This window comes from Alosa alosa, chromosome 21, assembly GCF_017589495.1.
Source record: "Alosa alosa isolate M-15738 ecotype Scorff River chromosome 21, AALO_Geno_1.1, whole genome shotgun sequence".
NCBI classification, from domain to species: domain Eukaryota; kingdom Metazoa; phylum Chordata; class Actinopteri; order Clupeiformes; family Clupeidae; genus Alosa; species Alosa alosa.
In genome coordinates, this window is record NC_063209.1 from 24515241 (window position 1) to 24535263 (window position 20023).

Below are 20023 nucleotides of genomic sequence, written 5' to 3' on the forward strand. Positions count from 1 at the left end.
CTCTGTCTCTGTCTGTCTCTCTCTCTCTCTGTCTCTCTGTCTGTCTGTCTCTCTCTCCATCTGTCTGTCTTCTATCTCTAGTCTTTTTCTGTTGCTACTCCTCCTCCTTCTCACCTCCTCTCTCTCTGTGTCTCTCCCCCTCTCTCTCTGCAGGCTACCGAATCAGACTAGGCTCCAGCACAGATAAGAAGGACACGGGGCGACTGCACGTGGACTTTGCGCAGGCGCGTGACGACCTGTACGAGTGGGAGTGCCGGCAGCGCATGCTGGCCCGCGAGGAGCGCCACCGCCGCCGCATCGAGGAGGACCGGCTCAGGCCGCCGTCGCCCCCGCCCATCGTGCACTACTCCGAGCACGAGTGCGGTCAGCTGGGGGAGAAGATCAAAGGTGCAGTGACCCACACACACACACACACACACACACACACACACACAGACCACCTTGCCGACCTCCACACACATTGATTATGTGCTAAGTCTCCTAACTCTTCTCTTTCTCACTCTGGTGGTCTGTCTCACTTATGTTTATCCTCTCTCTCCCTCTGAGTCTCTGTGGACCGCTCGCACTCTCTCAGGGCCAGATGTACTAACGCTTTTGCGCCCACTTCAGGCGTATTTGTTTCGCAATGTGCATGTAAAATCATTGCGAGGTATGTACAAACAGGCCGCAATGATATAAAAGCGAAAAACTGCCTGTCGCGGGAGCTAAAAGTGGCAGATTGTGTCATGTCATGTCATGCATATGCATTCATGGGAGGATCCAGGGGAAAGTGGGAGTTTAGCGTAAAAAGATGGGAGGGGAAGAGTAAAGAGCGCCTAATTATGGATTCCGCGGTATGTACAAAGCTTGCTCCTGAAAGCCCACGTCTATTCTGTGCCTAAATACTTCCGCCTTGTAAAAGCAGGTGTTAATCCAAATTGCAGTTCAATGCGTCAATAAGAGAACCTTTCAAAGACAACAGAATCGCTGTTTAGAGCACCAGTTTTTGTGGTGAAAGTATTTGTACTACCATAAGCAACCTCAACTTTTATTGGCCTTTCGAATGGCTTACTTTCACTTTCACATCATTCACTTAAACTTTCCTACCGCTAGACTTGACCAATCTTCCATAGCCTCGTTACCGTAGTTTGAGTAAAACTACTGACCTTCATTATCTACCTGCTTGTTTGCATCTTATCATGTATGGTATTATTTCATGATCCATTGCTGCCATTCAGTTGTGGACGTTCGTAAATTGCGTTTATGGGCGGAGAAAGGCAGAGAAAGGCGCAGTTTACACTAAGGATTAAACGATTAATGAATACGACGCAAACTTGGGTCTGACAGCGTTAAGCAATCTGCGGTATGTCCATGGCGCTGATACGCCACGCTCGCAAATGTAATGTGCATCTGGCCCTCAGTCTCTATCTATGTCTATCTGTCTATCTATCTTTTTACTTTTCTTTTTTATTTTACTTTTCTCTCTCTCTCTGTCTCTGTCCCCTTTTTCTCTCCCTCTCTCTCTCTCTCTATCTGTCTAGCTATCTATCTACTTTTTTTCTCTCTGTCTCTCTCTGTCTGTTTGTCCTTCTAAGTTACTTCACTTTCTCAACTTACTCTTGTCTGTTTTCTTCTGTCTAAGTGATTCTCCTGACACACCCTTCAAGAAATGGAGGCTGTTGATTTTCCTGATGTCACCCTGAGCATTCAAGTGTGTGTGTGTGTGTGTGTGTGTGTGTGTGTGTGTGTGTGAGATTGTGAGTGTGTGTCCGTGCTTGAGTGTGTCTGTCTGTCTCTGTGTGTCTGTGTTGGTGTATCTGTCTCTTTAGATTTGAAGCTGGTTTCTGTTCAGTGAAAAGCTCCATCTGTTTAGCGTCTGAGTGCTGCTTGAGTGATGGTCCTTCGCCTGATGGTGAACGAGGGAGGCAGGGAGAGACAAGAAAAGGAAAAGAAAAGACAAAGAGAAGAGAGCCGAAAGATAAAGAGCGGGCGTGACAAAGGCTTTAAGCACAGCCACGTGTTGCTTCTTTCCAAAGTCTGCCAGAATCCAAAACTCTGGGGAGGGTAAAACCACGAGTGCGGAGGGATCCCAAATCCAACCTGACAGCTCCTAATGAAGGGCGCTCTTTTGCTTCGATTGCTCTGCATTCCTAGCCTCCTAAACAGCTTCTCCACACTCCCCCCCCCCCCCCCGAGCTCGCTCCCAGGCCTCCCTCTCGAGCCCGTCACCTTGACAAATCTCTGCAACCCCACACACCTTTCACAGTGACATTTCAATTGGACCAGAAATGAATAGTTGCCACTCTATATTAAGTACAAGAGAGAGAGATAGAGCCCTCTGCTGTGCCTATAATGCTTCTTGAGCTACTCCATGTGGAAACATTCTTTCTTTCTAGTGGCATTAATTGCAGGCTATTGCTACACCGATTGTCTCCTTAAAAAAAAAAAAAAGAAACATACACACACACAGCAAAGAAGCGCTTCGTTTCCCATCTTTACCTCACAAAGGTAAACCGCCACGTTGGTGGCCCAGCGGCGGCCAATGAGCTGATAGAACAGCATTAATAGAGGCTGAAGGCTTCTTTTAATAAAGCGCGGAGGAGCTGGCTGTAGTTGAAGCCCTGTGTGCCTCCATGATTGCTAAAGGACGAAGGCCTAAATCATTCCTTGAATAAGCAGGGGAGCCGGTGGCGGAATTTATGTTTATGCCACATTGATTCAATCTGTAAAGGTGGTGATGGATTATTAATGCAAATCATTTGACAGGCCTGCGAGGGGCTGTGCGGTCAGCAGCTGCCGTAAATAAATCAGCCCCCCCTCACCTCATCCTTACATGTTACACACACACCGCAGCGCCGACGCGACGCAGCCGCCGCGCCGCACGCCGCGCCTTGCGTACGCACACACACACACACACACACACACACACACACACACACACACACACACACACACACACACACACACACTTACATCTTACACACACACACACACACTTACATCTCTCACACACACACACACACACACACACACACACACACACACACTTACATCTCTCACACACACTTACATCTTACACACTGACACACAAGCCTTTGTAGTGCTTATTAAAAGTAGCAGCAGCACAGAGAGAGAATGAGAAAGAGAGAGAGAATTAGAGGGACACACACACGCACACACACACACCCTAACATCATACACACACACACACACACACACACACACACACACACACACACACCAACACCTCTGCCTCATGCCTCTCACCCCCCAATAACACAACAGCCTCAGACTGCTAGTTTAAACAACACCTCACATAACACACACACACACACACACGCACACCTAATCCAAGTCACCTCATTCTTGTCTTTTGCTGTCTTTCTACACCCCCACACACACACACACACACACACACACACACTCACTGACACACTCACACACACATCTCCTCCATCTGCTGTTCAATACATGCCTAGTCTACATGCCAAAGTTGTCTAATTTGTCATGCACCACAATGAATACACAGGCTGATTCTATGAGCATATATATAGTGTTTATTTGTACATGCCTGCATCCTGTGTGTGTGTGTGTGTGTGTGTGTGTGTGTGTGTGTGTGTGTGTGTGTGTGTGTGTGTGTGTGTGTGTGTGTGTGTGTGTGTGTGAGTGAAAGACAGAGTGAATGTTTTGTTTATGTCTTTGTTTACGTGTTTCGTGCAACATGTTTTGTTTCACACGGTAGTGGGGCGCTGTGCCCCCGCCCAGGTGGCTGCGGGTCTGTGTCATCGTCTGTAGTCATCTCCGCGCCGCTCTCCCTGTCTGTCCGACACCTCCCCGCGCTTCTCCCCACAGCGTCGGCAAACGCCCTCTGGGGCCTCGAGGGCTCGAGATGGACGGGACGGCAGCATCTGCATAAGGATTCCGAGCCAAGGGCAGCGCTGAGACACAGAACAGACCCCTTCTCTGCACGCCACACACACACACACATGCACACACACACACACACACACACACACACACCACCGCCCCACCCTGCTCCGCGTCTCTCCTCACACGCCTGCAGACCCAGAACAAAGAAGGCTGCAATGTCTTTTGTCATCTCCCATCATCTCCCCTTCCCTAGAGTCACTCACACACACACACACACACACACACACTCTTACACTATCCTCTTCCTCTGCTTGGGAGAGCACACTCTTACTATCCTCTGCTTGGCAGAATGCGCATTTTAAGTGTTGCTAAGCATCCCTGTGCCCTTCCTCCCACTGACTTTTAGCACTCTCAGCAGCTCCTTGCCCTCACTCTCCATCTCCCTACACCCTCACCACCCCCACCCCCACCCCACACACTTGCCCAGCAGTGACTGCCAAGCCTTTGTAGTGCTTATTAAAAGTAGCAGCAGCACAGAGAGAGAAAGAGAAAAAATGAGAGAGAGAATGAGAAAGAGAGAGAGAATGAGAGGGAGAAAAAAGGGGGAGAAAAGCGCGCTGTGAGCTCTGGCATCCTTTCGGCGAGCACTGAACCCTCTTTGAGCTCCACGCACCTGCCGCCTGCACCTGCTCCCCACACGCCTGTAGGAGTGGCGGGAGAGGAGGCCATTAGAGCGTGCTGCTTGGCCTGTGGAAGCCAGAGGGGAAAAGGGCCTCTTTGTGGCATCCCATGGCACTGACTTGTTAGGAGGCGAGCCTGATTGCAGTGAGCCCTGTTGAAGATGGCAGCCTCTCCTTCTCCCCCTGTCATTCTCTCACTCTATTCCCTGTCTCTTTCTCACTTTCTCTATCTCTCACTCTATCTCTGTTCTCTATTTCTCTCTCTCTCTCTTTCTGTTCTCTCTCTCTCTGTTCTCTTTCTCTCTCTCTGTTCTCTCTCTATGTTCTCTCTCTCTCTCTCTCTCTCTCTCTCTGTCTCTCTCTCTCTCTGTTCTCTCTCTGTGCATCCCTGGGCTCCAGTGCAATCTGTGCCCAGTCTCTGCTGGCCGTCCGTCGTCACGGGATAATGGGAGGGAAGGAGGCGGCCGGGCGAGGCCGCCAGCCAACTTGGCTCCCTGTCCTAGCACCTGCCGCTCCCTCCGGTCCCGGAATAGACTCCTTGGCGCTTAACGAGGAGTGACATGCCTGTTACATGTCCCTGGCCTCCCTGGACGGCTCTCTCTCTCTCTCTCTCTCTCTCTCTCTCTCTCTCTCTCTCTCTCTCTCTCTCCATCAATGTTGTGTGCTTTACCTCCCTTCCTCCCATGCCATCTGTCGCTCTAACCTCTCTCCATCTTTTTTTTTTTCTCCTCCTCTCCTCCTCTCCTCCTCCTCTTCTTTCTTTCGCTCTCGCAGACGACTCCAAGTTCCCCGAGGCGGTGCGCGTGCTGCTGACCTGGGTGGAGCGAGGCGAGGTGAACCGGCGCAACGCCAACAACATCTACTCCATGATCCAGTCGTCCAACAGCCACATCCGCCGGCTCATGAACGAGAAGGCCGCCCACGAGAAGGAGATGGAGGAGGCCAAGGAGAAGTTCAAGAACGCCCTGGCTGGCATCCTAGTGCAATGTAAGCACAGCTGCCATGCCGTCGCCACTCTATCTCTGATGCACACTAACATACACACTCACACACACACACACACACACACACACACCTACACAGTCTCACTGACTTATGCTGCATGTAGCCACATAGGACTCAAGTTGAGCCGCTGAGGGATTTTTAATAGATTTTCACATAGCAGGCTCATGCAACTTACAGAGGGACACCAAAAATACCTGGAAATGATGCACGGAATTTGTTCTTTTGTTCTTTTGTTCTTATGCCTATAAATGTGCTTAGAAGTACACACATTATGTCTCTCTGTCTGGCTTAACGTGATCGCTCAGAGGCACTCTAGAAAGGAGAACCTCCGCGGTGGGACCCACTCCTTGTAGAAGTACAATGAGGGAGCGGGAAGACTGATGGCCGCCCTGACTGACAAGTGATAGACGTAGTAATAACACTTATGATGAGTACCCAAGACTCCGCCATTACACATTCCCCCAGTGGAGGAGCCTGGCTCTTAACGCCAGACACCGCAGACAGCGGGGAGAAGCACACTTTCTCTCACACACACACACACACTGCTGTGACTGCTGTACACCGTGCTGTTGAAATGACATGAGACAAGCTCGGTTAACAAGGCCATAAAGGGAGAGTGGGAGCGAGCGTCTTTGAAGGTAGTGGAGTAGCCCCCCCCCAACACACACACCTCACACCTCACACCACCCCCCTGATCCATTCCACCTTCCCTAATGTGTCCATCAGGAAGCAGCCATCCATACAGGTACAGGAGTTAGCGTAAATCCAGGGCAGAGACTCCGAGAAGGAGAGAGCCTCCTGGAAGAGAAACAGAGAGAAAGTGTGTGAGAGAGAGAGAGAGAGAGAGAGAGAGAGAGACTGAGAATGAGAGAGAGAGAGAGCTAGAGTGAGTGAGGGAGAGAGAGAGTGAGAGTGAGGGAGAGAGAGAGACAGAGAATGAGAGAGAGAGAGCTAGAGTGAGGGAGAGAGTGAGAGAAAGAGAAAGGGGTGGAGAGAGCCGGTCTCTCAGGCGCTGTCCCCTCTACACTAGCGCGGCGGGCAACACTAATGGATGCAGTCGGCTCTCTCCCGTCCTGTTGCTGTCCATTACCACGTGGCGGCTTCTGTGTCACACTTGTGAAAGCAGCAGGAAAGGCTCTGACCTAGGTAGCAGCTGTGTGTCACAGCACTGCTCTATGAAATGTCTCAGGTACAGTTCAGCAATTTGTTCAACATGGTGTGTGTGTGTGTGTGTGTTTGGGGGGGATGTTTGTTTGTTTGTTTGTTTGTTTGTTTGTTTGTTTGTTTGTTTATCCTTAAACCGTCGTCACCTGTTGCCCTCTTTGGCACAGCTCCTGCCAAGCCTGACACAGACAGAAATATACAGTGTTACCCAACAGCAGTGCAAGTGCAAGCGCTGTTTTGTAAACAATGACACAAAAACACTGAGTGAGAAAAGCGACTAAGCCATGCAGAGAGACACCGTTAAACCTCCCGTCACAGTCGAACACAAACAGAGGCGTTCTTCTTTCATCTCGCCTCCGCACACCAATAGCCACGTTTGCGCTCCTCACACGCTCGCACACACATCTCACCCCCTCAGCGGTGTGACCCCCTTTCTACATGCACATGCAACTACACACTTTAAACACAAAAGGCATCACCCTGGTTTTCAACTCTGTTAAAGGCTCCCTGCCTTATGTTATGTTGCTATCGTGCATGTGCGGTGCATTGTGTGGAGACTAGAAGGTAAGTCGTTCCAGAGGTCTTTAGCGTTCTCGGGTCTGAAAAACAGGAACAGGTAGAGTATTTTTTACAGTGGGGTGGCTGCATCAGTACGCTCTCCACATCAGCAGGTCCCTTACAGTATTTCTGTTCTATTTAAATTGCCCCACCACCCTATAGCAGAAATACAGGAAGGCTCTTTTCAGGCAGCTTGGGGTCCTGGGTATATGTGTTAGATTAAAGCTTGTGTAGACACTGGACAGCAGACCTGATGGCGTAAAGAAGGCCATAGAGTAAAAGTAAGTAAAGCAACCAAATGAAGAATAAAAAAAAAAAACCTAAGAAGTGAAATGATTTCATTGAAAAGAAATACAACACATCTCTGGTGGTAGACTGCTTACCCCAAAAACACCTCCCACTTCTGTTAGCACAGTCACTTTAGGCCTCTCTTTTCCCCTTTTTCTCTCTCTCTCTCTCTCCCTCTCAATTCTCTCTCTCTCTCTCTCTCTCTCTCTCTCTCTCTCTCTCTCCGCTCCTCAATTTCTGCAGTCGGCGGATCAATAATTTGATTGATTGTTAGCAGGTGGATCTTTAAGGGGTAATGGATATGGTCATTTGCGCCTGGCCCCGCTTCTCAGCCAATGGCACCGAGGCAGGGCAAACACTGGCGAGAAGAAACTGATGTTTTACTTAGCCCGCCCCGCCATGTCAACAAGCAAGCAAGCAAGCGGCCATGGATAACAGCCACCATGACCCTGGCATGCTGGCTGGGAACGAGGCTTTGTTGGGCAGGGGTCTGACAAACAGAACGATTGGCCCCTATGCTAAATACAGGATCCACTCTTTGGCTTAGTGGGTCATCTCTGAAAAGGACGGAACGAAAGGCCGTGGCTAAAGAGCAGACAATGGAATGAATCATAGGATTTTCTTTTCAGTTGTTGGAGGGTGAGCACTTTATTTAGAACTGTCCCCCCGATGTGAAGCCACTGGGTGAGTTCTTCCAGATGCCATTTTTTTCTCCATTTGAAGAAAACCACTCTCCATCTGTGGCCTTTATTGTGGTCTTATTCCCCCACACATCACATGAATGTTTGGCTTAGCATAATAACAAGCAATGGCAAATGCCCACTGATACTTAGCAGTGCTCTCTGCAGTGTGCCCTTTCTCCTTTTCTGGTTGTTTTTGAGCCAGTTGCAGGTTGCAGTCCATGGGTTTTTCCCTCTTACAAGACAGCATTGCACTCCCCTGAAATGCCTGTATCCAGCTGGGAGTTTATACTGATGTTTGGTCTTGTTTTTGCTTTTCTTTCTTTTTTAAAGGTGTTTTTTTTTTTTTTACCCGTCTTTTCTATGCCCTTACTATGTAATTACTTGGCAGGATGTTGTAGGGTAAGCGTTGCTGGACGATGTCATGATTGTTTATGTTCATGGTAATATTTATGTGTCTTTGTTGACACCGTTGTCCAAAGCAACTTACATTATATTTAAACCAAAGACCAAACAAAACACAGCAGAGAGGTGGCTCACTGCTCCCTTCAGTGCTCCCTGGGACATTCCACAGTGTGTTGTTATTGTTAAGGGGGCAAGCTGTCTTCACTTTGTCTGTTTGCAGTACATGGAGCCAGGGTTGTGTGAGAAGACCTGTTTTTTACAGTGTTCTTACATGTAAGAAATCGCTTACCCTACCTTAGGATCCCCCCCATCATACAAACACACAACACACACTAGATAGATCCAATGGATAATACAAGTGGAAAAGTGAGGATATCATCAAACTTAATTCTCAAACAGTGAGGGTTTCGAATCATTTTCGAATCCCCATGGATACACGTCAGACTTCCAGGAGATCACCCCGAGAATATTCCATCAACGGAGACGATTCCGCCTGACATTAACGGACTGACCTGGATTGAAAACATGAAGCCTCTGGCGCCATTTCCAAATGACTCTGCCTTTATCAGCCACCAGCAGGCGGGTCCTTTGATGTGAATCTGTCAGGACTAAGTTCATCCCTGCTGTAGTAACACCACGGAACTGTCATGATTGAAAGTCCACATGTCACGGCAGTCAGTCAGCTGATAGAGCGCAAGCAGGAAGATGAGAAGTATCTGCGTCAAAACCGGAGAATCGCAGCATGTCCACAGATTGCGCAACGGCATGTAAAGACGGCTCGGCACATGCAACCCAGAAATCATGTTGTCATGGCTGCCACACACACACACACCCTACTAGCACACACACACGCACACACACACAATCAGACTCACTCTCAACAGCCATTTATATATATAACCTGACTCCATACATGCATGCTGCATGCACACACCAAGGCACAACCTTGCTTTCTTCCCTGGCCTCTCTATCGATCTTCCCCATCAAATTAAAGCATGCTGAAGTCACTATCGATCCTCCTTCGTCTCTCTAGAGCAAACACCACCACCTCCACCCCAAGCTCACCGCAACCCACCCTTCTTCTGATAGGCCTGGTGCGGCCTTATTGACTCCCCAGGGTTTATTAAGACCCTTTGAGAAAGTGGAAGAGAGAGAGAGAGGGAGCCCATGGATTTAGAAGCATAGAGAGTGAGAGAGAGAGAGAGAGAGAAAGGAGGGGGAAAGAGAGTAGAAAGGAGTGTTAAGCCCCGTGTGTGTGTGTGTGTTGAGAGCAGGGTAGATCTCATGGTTGGCTATCTCTAAGACGAGGGGGGGCATCTCTCCTCAGAAGTGTAGCAGTTACTTTTTCACGCCTTGTTAAAGGAAGACACCGTCGGAACTTCCATCTCCCAGCATCCCCCGCATCATTCCTCCTGCCCGCGTGCGCCTTCAGATACGCTGCTCACGTTTCATAACCAGCCCTCCTGCCCGCGTGTGCCTTCAGATACGCTGCTCATGTTTCATAACCAGCCCTCTTCAACAAGTGGAGTGGAATGGTATACCACTGTGACGGAACGTCTGCAGTGATAAAGAAATGTGAGATTAAAGCATGCCATTCTATACCATTATAGATATAGCTTCAAGAGAAAGTGTGAGGAGACTTTGTTCCCTTGAACAAAAAACTCATCCTCTGATCCTGTTGTTTTATAGCACAGTGCTGTACATTTAAGCCCTTGATATTGGGTTGTGTATTGCTGCACTATGCACAGCATGGAAGTATTTTCCCTTCTAAAAAGGTTTTTTACAACTTTTAAATGGCAGTTCTGCCGTGCAGGCTTTAATGTGGCACATGGATGTTGAACAGTTAGCAATCCCTGCTTTTGTAAGCCAGACCCCTTCCATTTAGCCAACACCATTGAGCAAGAGCGGCTGGTTTTTAAATGGCCTTCTGCTCATTTGGAATATTTTGATTGCCATGTGTGTATTTTTCCATCATTTATTTTTTTCTCTCCGACGTTCGTGTCGCTATGGACTGAGTTTGTACTGGCACCCCTACACCGCTACAAAGGCACTGCCATGTCTGGCATCCCTCTTTTTTGCTCCCCCTCTCCTCCTCCTCCTCCTCCTCCTCCTCCCTCTCTTCTGTTCCCTACCAGCTGGCATAGACTGCCACACTTGAGCTAAGCGAGAGCCATGATGATAGAATTCATTTGCTGAGGAGGGGAATTCACTAGAGACAGCAGTGCCCACAGACAAGTAGGAAGGCGCATGGGAAACGGAACAGAGCAGAGCGTGACTCCCGCAAAACTGCATTACGAGGGAAGACGTAGAACGTCTTAATTATTGACCCAGCAATAGCTGAGCAGATGAACTCGCTGCCAGTAAGCACTTAAATGGATTTAATGACTTAAATATACAAATGCAAATTAGACATTGGCTGCACTGCACATTTGCAAGTTGTGTGCACTGTGCCTTAATTGGCAATAAACTGCGTATTTACTTGACTGCATATTTTCAGACATTCTTTCTCTCGCTCCTCCTCTCTCTCTCTCTCTCTCTCTCTCTCTCTCTCTCTCTCTCTCTCTCTGTCTCTATTGTATTCTGAACAGTGCTGCAGAAGGTGGTGTGTGTGTGTATATATTTGTAGGTGTGTGTGTGTGTGTGTGTGTGCGTGCGTGAGTGAGTTTCTACCCATCAGAGGTGTGTTACAGATGGCTGCTTCACACTGCATGAGATTAACGGCTCGTAGCAGCGTTGCCTCTCCCTCTCCCTCTCATCTGGTTCTCCAACCTCCCAGCTCCTAAACTCCTACACCACAATGGCCTTCCCACCATCCAGTCGCCATTAACCCCCCACACACTCGCTACCTCTACCGCAACCCCCGCCACACCCCACTTGCTTTGGTTCATTCGTTATCTGAAAGCCAAACTCTGGAGAACACTTCTTTCATGTCTGGCTAGATTGATGGGTTTCTGGAGGGGGTGATATTAATGGCTTGTCATTATGGCAGAGCATCCTATCTCTTCCATGGCGGTGTAATGAGATAACAGAGGCCACAGGCTGAAGCCCTGGGTTCATCTGGACTGAGCTCCCCCCCCCCCCAAACACACACACACACACATACACACACACACACACCCCGACCCCGACCCCCCTCCCCACCCCCCCACCCCTCCACTTAAGCAGCTGCAGAAAACATTTGAAAAAAAATAAAGAAGTACAGACACTTCCTTTGATTTCTGCTTCCTAAACAACATTGATCAAAGGCGAAAAGTGCTAGGCTAATTGAAGAAAAACCTTCTTGTGCAAAGCCAGACTCATCAACCGCATTTTTTAATAAAATTCACATTTCTCTAGTCTGTCAGTGTAGTATCGGCGGCATTAGCAGGAATGCTGGGCTCAATGTAAGGGGTTTTTTGAAAAGGGCACAAGCTGTTATGAATACAATGCTCTCTGTCCACCACTGCCAAAGCGAAGAAATCTGCTGCTAGCTGTCTGGTTCTCATGCAGTGTTCCAGTGGCCGTCTGGAGTGTTTGTGTTTGTTTTTGTATTCATTTAGTTTAGGGCTGTCAAGCGATTAAAAAACAAATAATAAATAAATTGCACAATTTTGTTCTTATTAACTGTGAACTTTAAGTGTGAGCACAGATTTTACGCAAAGCAAGCCAACAGATTTCCAATAAAGCCATTGAGGTCATTGGCTGACAGATTATAAGGCATATGTTTGATGCATTGTAATAAAGCCAAGACCGATATATTAAATGGCAGTTGAATTTTAACAAGGTCCATTAACTATGAAAAAGAAGACACAGAGGGAGAGAGAAACAATCAAACAGCAATGAGAAAAGAGAAATCAGACCTTTTTTGAAAATTACCATGCCATTTTTTCCCGTACCAAAATGTTGGCTAGATTTGAAGTATTGTTTAGCCTTCCTCTCCTCTTGCATCTCAAGAGTGATACCAATGGGTGCATTAGGTTGTGGACCATGGTCTTCATCCTAGCTGTAGAGTTTAGTACAGCCGCTGACAATGAATCGGCTCAATCGCAGTTGTCTGCGATTAATTACATTACATTTTTTTTTTTTAATTGATCCTAATGATTTGACAGCGTTTATTTATTTTTTTCGCTTATATTATTTTTTTCATTTTGTAATATTTTGTAATCGGTTGTCACTTCAAGGCGGGGGTGGAATAATTTTCCCAAACATGACCTTGCCCCATCCCTCCTCCCGAACCCTTCCCATCTCAAAGTAGTCCCACCCCTGCCCTCAACGCTGACAGAACCATCTGGGAGGCCCGCCTCAACAGACACAGTACAGCGGAGGCACTTTATCCTGAACCCTTCCTCAACGTGTTTGGGGGAGGCCCGCCTCAACAGGCACCAAGATCGGGGGAGTTTGGGGGGGGGTTTGGGGACAGAAAGAAGGGAGATTCCTGCCTTCCTACCTGACGCCACTTTTTCACTCCTCTGCTCCCTCCCACTCGCCCCCCCTCTTTCTTTCTCTCTCTTTCTCTCTCTCTCTCTCTCTCTCTCATTCTCGGGACGGTTCTTTCTGGCCGTGGTCCCCCCCCTTACCCCGCCACAGTTGAGCAGATTGTGTCTGTATTCCACGCTGCTTCCAAACAAAAGGCATGGGACCATTTCTCCAAAGCCCAGCGCAAGAACCTGGACATGTGGCGCAAGCAAGCAGAGGTTGGTCTTTCTCCTTTTTCTCCTTGATGCAGTTTTATTTTGCTGTTCACTCTCATGTCTCTCCACGTGTTATAACCACACAGTTATTTTCCCCCAGCAGTCAGGTTATCGGCCAGGTGTATGGATCTTGTTTGTGTAGGTCCTCTCCCGTTACTCTCTCCCGATATACACCCCCCCTCCCTCTTTCTCTCTCTCTCTCTTTCTCTCTCTCTTTCTCTCTCTCTTTCTCTCTTTCTTTCTCTCTCTCTTTCCCACTCTTCCTTATCACCTCTGTGCTCTTCTTCTGGTTTCTCCGCTGACCTCTCCCTCACCATCCCTCTGTTCCTCACTCCCCTGGTGGGTGTTCCATCTCGCGGGCTGGACATTGATTGGGAGTTAAGCAGGGTATTAGAGGCAGGCTAAACGCTTCGCTGCATACAGGTTGCGGCCGGATGGCCTCAGTGCACAGACAGACCGAGAGAAGGGGGGGTTTGGGCTAATCTTGCTGCCTTCCAAGTTCTACTGTGAAAGGTAACTCATGTGAGTGAACACACACACACACACACATTAATATACAAACAATCCATGTTCTCTCTCCAAGGGGGCAACCAGTGAAAGGTAACTTCCAGCAAGCACACACACACACACAGACTCTTGAGCCTTAATGTTGGGTCTCTGAGGATATTGTGCTTTGCATTCTGTCCTCATACCCAGTCCAGGACAGTGCTACTGCCCATTACACACACAAGGAAATCCACATGCCCTAGTGTGTCTTTTGTAGCAAATTGAGGTCAACCCTCCCTTAATGTTGACAGTTTATAAATTAATGATTCCTGACAATGTAAGTAAAAAGTAATTTCACAATAATTACCTCCAGCCTTTTTAACATCAATTTTGTCCCCTCACATTTCTTTATTAGTTTACACAAGAGCCTTGGCACCGGTGCTTTTTATGGTCGGATTGGTAAGTTTGGCTTATTCACCATCTCTCTGGGCGTTGGCATGGTGTGCAGAGAGAGTGAGTGGCAGGCGATTAAACAGCCCCCATTTGTCACCTGCCTCACAGCAGCGAAACAGCATTTCTACATGGATCACAAGGCGGAAGCTGATTATTTCTCAGGAGACGCTCACCCATGGACGGCATGGAACAGAGTGAATGTGGCTGAGGCAAGCTTTAGGCTTCATCCCACAAAGGAGAGAAGGAAATCTCACAGAGCCTTCTGCCAGCACATTCCCTCATAACACCTTCATACCTGATGCATAGTGTGGTGTCTCACCCATTTGACATGCAGATTGGGCTGTCAGAGGCAAATGCCATTTCTGGCTTGACATTTTGTGCATATAATATCCATGTAGGTTTGTTAATGGCAGGTGCATCTGTGCATCATGTATGATGGCGTTATGACTGCTTTCAACACAAAAAATGAACACAGTGACCTTAGATAGGAAAATGAAACAGTAAGCATAAGGCTGACCTCTGCACGAGTGAGTAGGTTGTTAGAATCGACCCAGAGGGCAGTTGTTCACTGCTCTGTGCCAATGGATGTGATGGACTCGCCTCCAGGTGTAGGTTTGGGTCAATGGTCCGGCTTCTCAGGCTCTCACACAGAAAAGGTAGGTTGCATACCAACACCAAGGCCTCATTTTGCTTTGATTTCCATGTACTCCTAGGGGAGTTCCCAGTGAAAGTGTGACAGGCAGAACTCCAGCACTTAAGTTGAATGTAACAATTGGGTCATTATCATGCATTCATTAATATCATGAAGCTCAGGCACTATATTCCCATCAGGATTTCTTTTCCTTTATTTTCTTTTATTTTTCCAGTACACTAGCTTATTTTAATTAGCAGTAATCCAGCTCATTGCCAGCACAGGGAAGAGGGGAAAAAAACAACCCTGTTTTGTCTCCAACTCTTGAGCAGCAGTGTTAGTAGTAGAGACCGACCGATCGATCGGCCAGTCGATTTAATCGGACGATTTTTGCTATTTTTTAATCAATCGGCATCGGCCAATTTTCTTATTTGGCCGCGCCGATTTTAAGTCAGGCACATCTATGGGCAGCTACTTGGAACACAAGCCAGGTTTAAAAGAGACGGTCTATTTAGAACTAAGAAAATCTTTGGTTTCAAGAAGGAGCAAGACTGTCTACAGGTAAGGCATCAATTTTTACATTCCATATGGTTGTAATCTGTGATGTTGCTTCATTTACCGAAAGTGCGTTGGGAAAGCCCCCTCAATGCTGGACCCCGTTTCTCGAAAGCATTGTTGCTAACCAGTTAGCAACTTAGTAGGTTGCCTATGGAAATTGCATTGCAACCAAGTAAGTTATAACAGTTAGCAACGACACTGTCGAGAAACACACCCTGGTGACCAGCGTGATGTTTCGATCTAAACTATAGTAACGGACAATCTAAGTGAAAATTTAACAAAAAAGAGGGCACAAATCTAACATGTGAACGGCTTTATAACACTGTCATCCATGTCCATTCGTTTTCAACTGCATCGGAGTTGAAGAAGACATGAAAGTTGCTTAGCGTTGTGGCTACGAGTGCGTTGGGAATGCGCCGACTATGCAAGCCCCCGCCCTCAATGCCGGTGACTGCTATGTTACGATCTAAACTTAAGTAACGGACAATCTAAGTGAAATGATTGAGAAAAGAGAGAAGTGAAAAGAGGACGCACAAATAACAAGTGAACGTTTTAAAACATTGTCATCCCGTGTCAATTTGTTTTTGTGATGTATACATGTTTGATTTGATGCATGCTCACAGCATGCTGGGAGACGGAGTTTTATATTGTTGAAACCTAGGTCTGTGGTAAGGCATGGAAGTTCCACAATGAAACTGTATAACCTGAACATGTATTTTGCCGTTTTGAAGTAACTATCTGAAGTTGTCACATCATGGAAGTCTTCTTGCACTCTGTTAAACATATTAAAATGAATAATTAATAGACTAACAGACTGCAAAAAGTCATACATTTGTTAATTCTTGTTGTTATGAATCGATGAGTAGGCCCTACAGTCATTTTTTATATAATAGCACATAATATTTCTACTATATACATAAATATATAGTGTATATATAGAACATATGTTATTTATCATTTATCATAATTTTTATATAATAGCCTACATAATATTTCTACTATATACATAAATATATAGTGTATATATAGAACATATGTTTATTTATCATATGTTGATTTTTAATGTACAATTTTCAATAAATCGTGAAGTTTACAAGTGTTGTGCCTCCTCCTTACTAGTATGATTTTAGCATGCAAATTAAAGGATAATACGATAAGTATATCGCCCAAAAAATCGGCAGGTCACATCGGCCATCGGCTGACTCCGACCGCTAAAAATCGGTATCGGCATCGGCTTTAGAAAAACCCAAATCGGTTGGTCTCTAGTTAGTAGTCTTTTAACGGATTCAATTTGCTGACTCATTTTTCAGTTCTGTTTGCTGAAGCTTTTTTTGTTGTTGTTGTTGTTTTTGTTATTTTCGTTTTCGTTCGTTTGTTGCTTGGACATAATACATACATTACTTTTTGGAGTGGAGGGTTGGCGAGCCATCCAGGATTCAGCTCATTAACGGAGCAGTAACCTCATCCTTATTGAACGCCCTCGTCCTTGTCCTTCACCAGGGAGAGGATGAGAGGTGAATGCCGAAATAGTTAAGGAGAGAAGGCGAGACTGCGAGAGCTCCCTGCTGGGACACATTTATGCTCTGGCCAACCCCCTCTGGCCTGTCATCCACCCATGCATTAATCCATATGTCTGCCCGCCCATCCATCCATCCGTTCGTCCGCTCATCCATCCTTCACTTTCAATTGCCCACTCACCCAGCCAGACAGTCACGCGATTCATCTGGCCACTCATCCATCACTCCATCAAACTGGCCGTACGAGCCTCATACACACACACACACACACACACACACCACAGTCTTCTGCATTGTCTATGTGTTGACCTCAGCAAATGAAAGTGCCTTTGCCCTCCACCATCTAGCTGTGTTCGCCATTGAAAGCTCCTCTGGCTTTTTTTCTGTGGCTCCACTGGCCTCATTCCTCCCACATACAGTACATCCACACACACACTCTCTCACACACACACATGCATACATCCACATGCTCTCACACACACACACACTCACTCACACATACATACATACACTCACACACACACACACACATACATCCACACACTCTCACACACACTCACATACTCACACATACACACACACACACACACACACTCACTCACACGTACATACACTCACACTCACACTCTCACACACACCCACTCACATTCTCACACACAGACACACTCACACAGTCCATCTTCCCTCTGCTCTCCCTCGGCTGTCTTCTCCGCCCGCTTCGTCTGAGCTGATGTTTACGTTTATGCACAAAGCCCGAGTATCAGCCATCTCTGATGTGGTGCAGCCAGGGGAAGAACAGCTCAGGGGCACAGTCTGCACTCGGAAAGAAAAAAAAAAAAAACACGCCCGCCTGCCTGCTAAGATGTGCTCAGCTGCCGCAGGGATTTGTTAAATCTTTAATTAACTCCCGAGAAGCCGCCGCGAGAGAGAGGCGGTGTTTTTGTTGTGATTTTTCGAAATAAAAATCAACAGCATTTTGTGACCTTAATCAATCTGTAAGCAGCATTAAAGCAAACATGCTGCTTTTCAATCTGTTCATGGTCTTTGCTTTTACAAGCCTCGTGTGTAATAGCAAAAAATGAAAACCTGTTAACAGGAGAAGGAAGCAGAGTAAATTCCCTTTCATTCTCCCTCTCTCTCACACATTCTTTTTCCCCCCTCACACACACACACACACACACACAAACACAGACTCTTCCCCCCACACACACACACATACACACACACACACAAGCTCACTCCCTTTCCATCTGTCAGGCTCATCCAGCCGGCACATGTCTGTCGGGAGGTTTGCGTCTTCTCTCTCTTGCCGCGTGGCCTGTGGTTTGGGCGACACCAGGTGACAGGTGCAGTTAGTCAGGCTCTCTGCAGGCCATTAGCCCGGTTGCCACCTGCACGCTAAGTGGCTCGATCTGTTTGGACAAACCGTGAACCGCCCCTGCTCCCCAGTGGGCGAACAACACCGAAGGTAAGTAGCCTCTCAGATCTGCTCGCACTGCTGGCGTTGATCTGGCAGTAGCCCCCCCCCCCCTCCTCCTCCTCCTTCTCCTTGTGACTGCGTTTGTAAGTTAGCACCGGCCAGTGGATGGCACGCGTCTCTCTTGAGAGGTCAGTAAGTGCTTGCCAAGTCCTCAGCTCGTGTCAGTGTCAAGGCCTGAGGCCATGGCCTTGGATGTGCAGCTCTGAAGGTCAGCAGACGTGGAAAAAACACACCAGCTCGGGATGCAATTTGCCTTTGTGCTGACGACTGGCCGTTAGCGCCGGTGCGAAGTGCTCTGGAGCCTTTTTGTTTTCGTTGGCCTGAGGCGGTGTAGTTTTGGCCCAGCATTAGGAAAGCCTGTAGCTGAGCCCATAAGCCGCTGTCTTCCAAGCGGCAGCTGCATGGCGAGCCAGCCGCAGCCCCGATGCTAGCCTGCGTCTCTGAGCCACCCAGATGGGCCTGTTTGTGTGTTTGTGTTGCCACTACCTGTTCGCCCTTCTAATTTGCCAGATCGTGTGTTTGCGTGGCACCGGACAGATGGTTGTGTTGACGGCTGGCTTTTGGAGATTGTGGCTGGAAAGCAAATGCATGTTTCTGTGTGTCTGTCTGTGTGTGTGCATATCCCCCTCCCTGGGGCATCCATACAGTGTTTGCCACTCATACCCCATTAGCCCTGAAAGAGGGGAAAAAAACGAGGAAGCCCAAAGAAAATTGCTACGCCTCGCAGACCTAGACATCTGCTCCTGTTGCCCCCAACCGAGCATGTGGGTGGAGCCCCCTGCAGGCCAGTTCTGTCATTACCATGGTCACGCACACTTTCCGACCACTCTCCCCAGACTAGCGCCAGCCAGTAACCCGAGCAATGACACAGGCTGCATCAGTATGCTAACAAGCTCCGCTGTGACCCTCCATAGGAGGACGCAATGTCAGCCAGCAAGCCTGCCAGCCAACTAGCCCTCACCTGGCCCACTACCATGGGAGCGTTAGAGAGGGGCAGCGTGCTAATGGCCTGTTGACCAGTTCACACGTCCTCTAATTCCATTGTCCTGCTCTTTGTCTTGTGTGCGACGTGAGAGCAGTACTTGTGGTTCAATGGCTTGGTTTATGGCTTATGTGCACGGCCCTTGTAAAAGGGGCAGACATGCTGTTGTGGCTCATGGAGTGCCGCACACTCTATTTGTAGGTTGTTTCAGCCAAAATTCAGCAATTTTGGGGAGGGGTGGTGATGGGGCAGCCAAACTAACAGACACTCAGTTTGGAGAGTGTGAGTTCTCTGCATAAGTGTGACGTTGTGCAGGTGTAGCATTTAGCAAGTCACCTGTCCTGCAGACACAGTCAGTCCACTTAAAATCCTCCTGAGCTGTCGCCCGAAGCCATTACTGTTGAAACAGTCAAACACTCCATTTCCCTTTGCCTTTCAGCTAGTGAAGTGAAGTATTCTGAAATAATAGGGTCACCTGAAATTATTTATAATCATTGGCGTCATCTTTCATCCTCATCAGACGTGGTGAAATTAGGCGCGTGGCTCTAAGTGTTAAATTAGTCTCGGTCAACACTGTGCCGTTGCCTGGGGAGAACTGGGAATTCACATCGCCAAGG

The 20023-nt window shown here is 47.8% G+C and overlaps 1 protein-coding gene across 1 annotated transcript in view; it reads left to right on the forward strand.

Annotated features, from left to right (window-relative positions):
• enox2 (ecto-NOX disulfide-thiol exchanger 2) overlaps positions 1 to 20023 on the forward strand; it is a gene marked incomplete in the record, with an annotated part of 227630 nt that overhangs the window by 182953 nt on the left and 24654 nt on the right. The window contains 3 exon segments of the mRNA XM_048230956.1: positions 154 to 387; positions 5304 to 5516; positions 13196 to 13302. Coding sequence (XP_048086913.1) covers positions 154 to 387; positions 5304 to 5516; positions 13196 to 13302 — 554 coding nt within the window.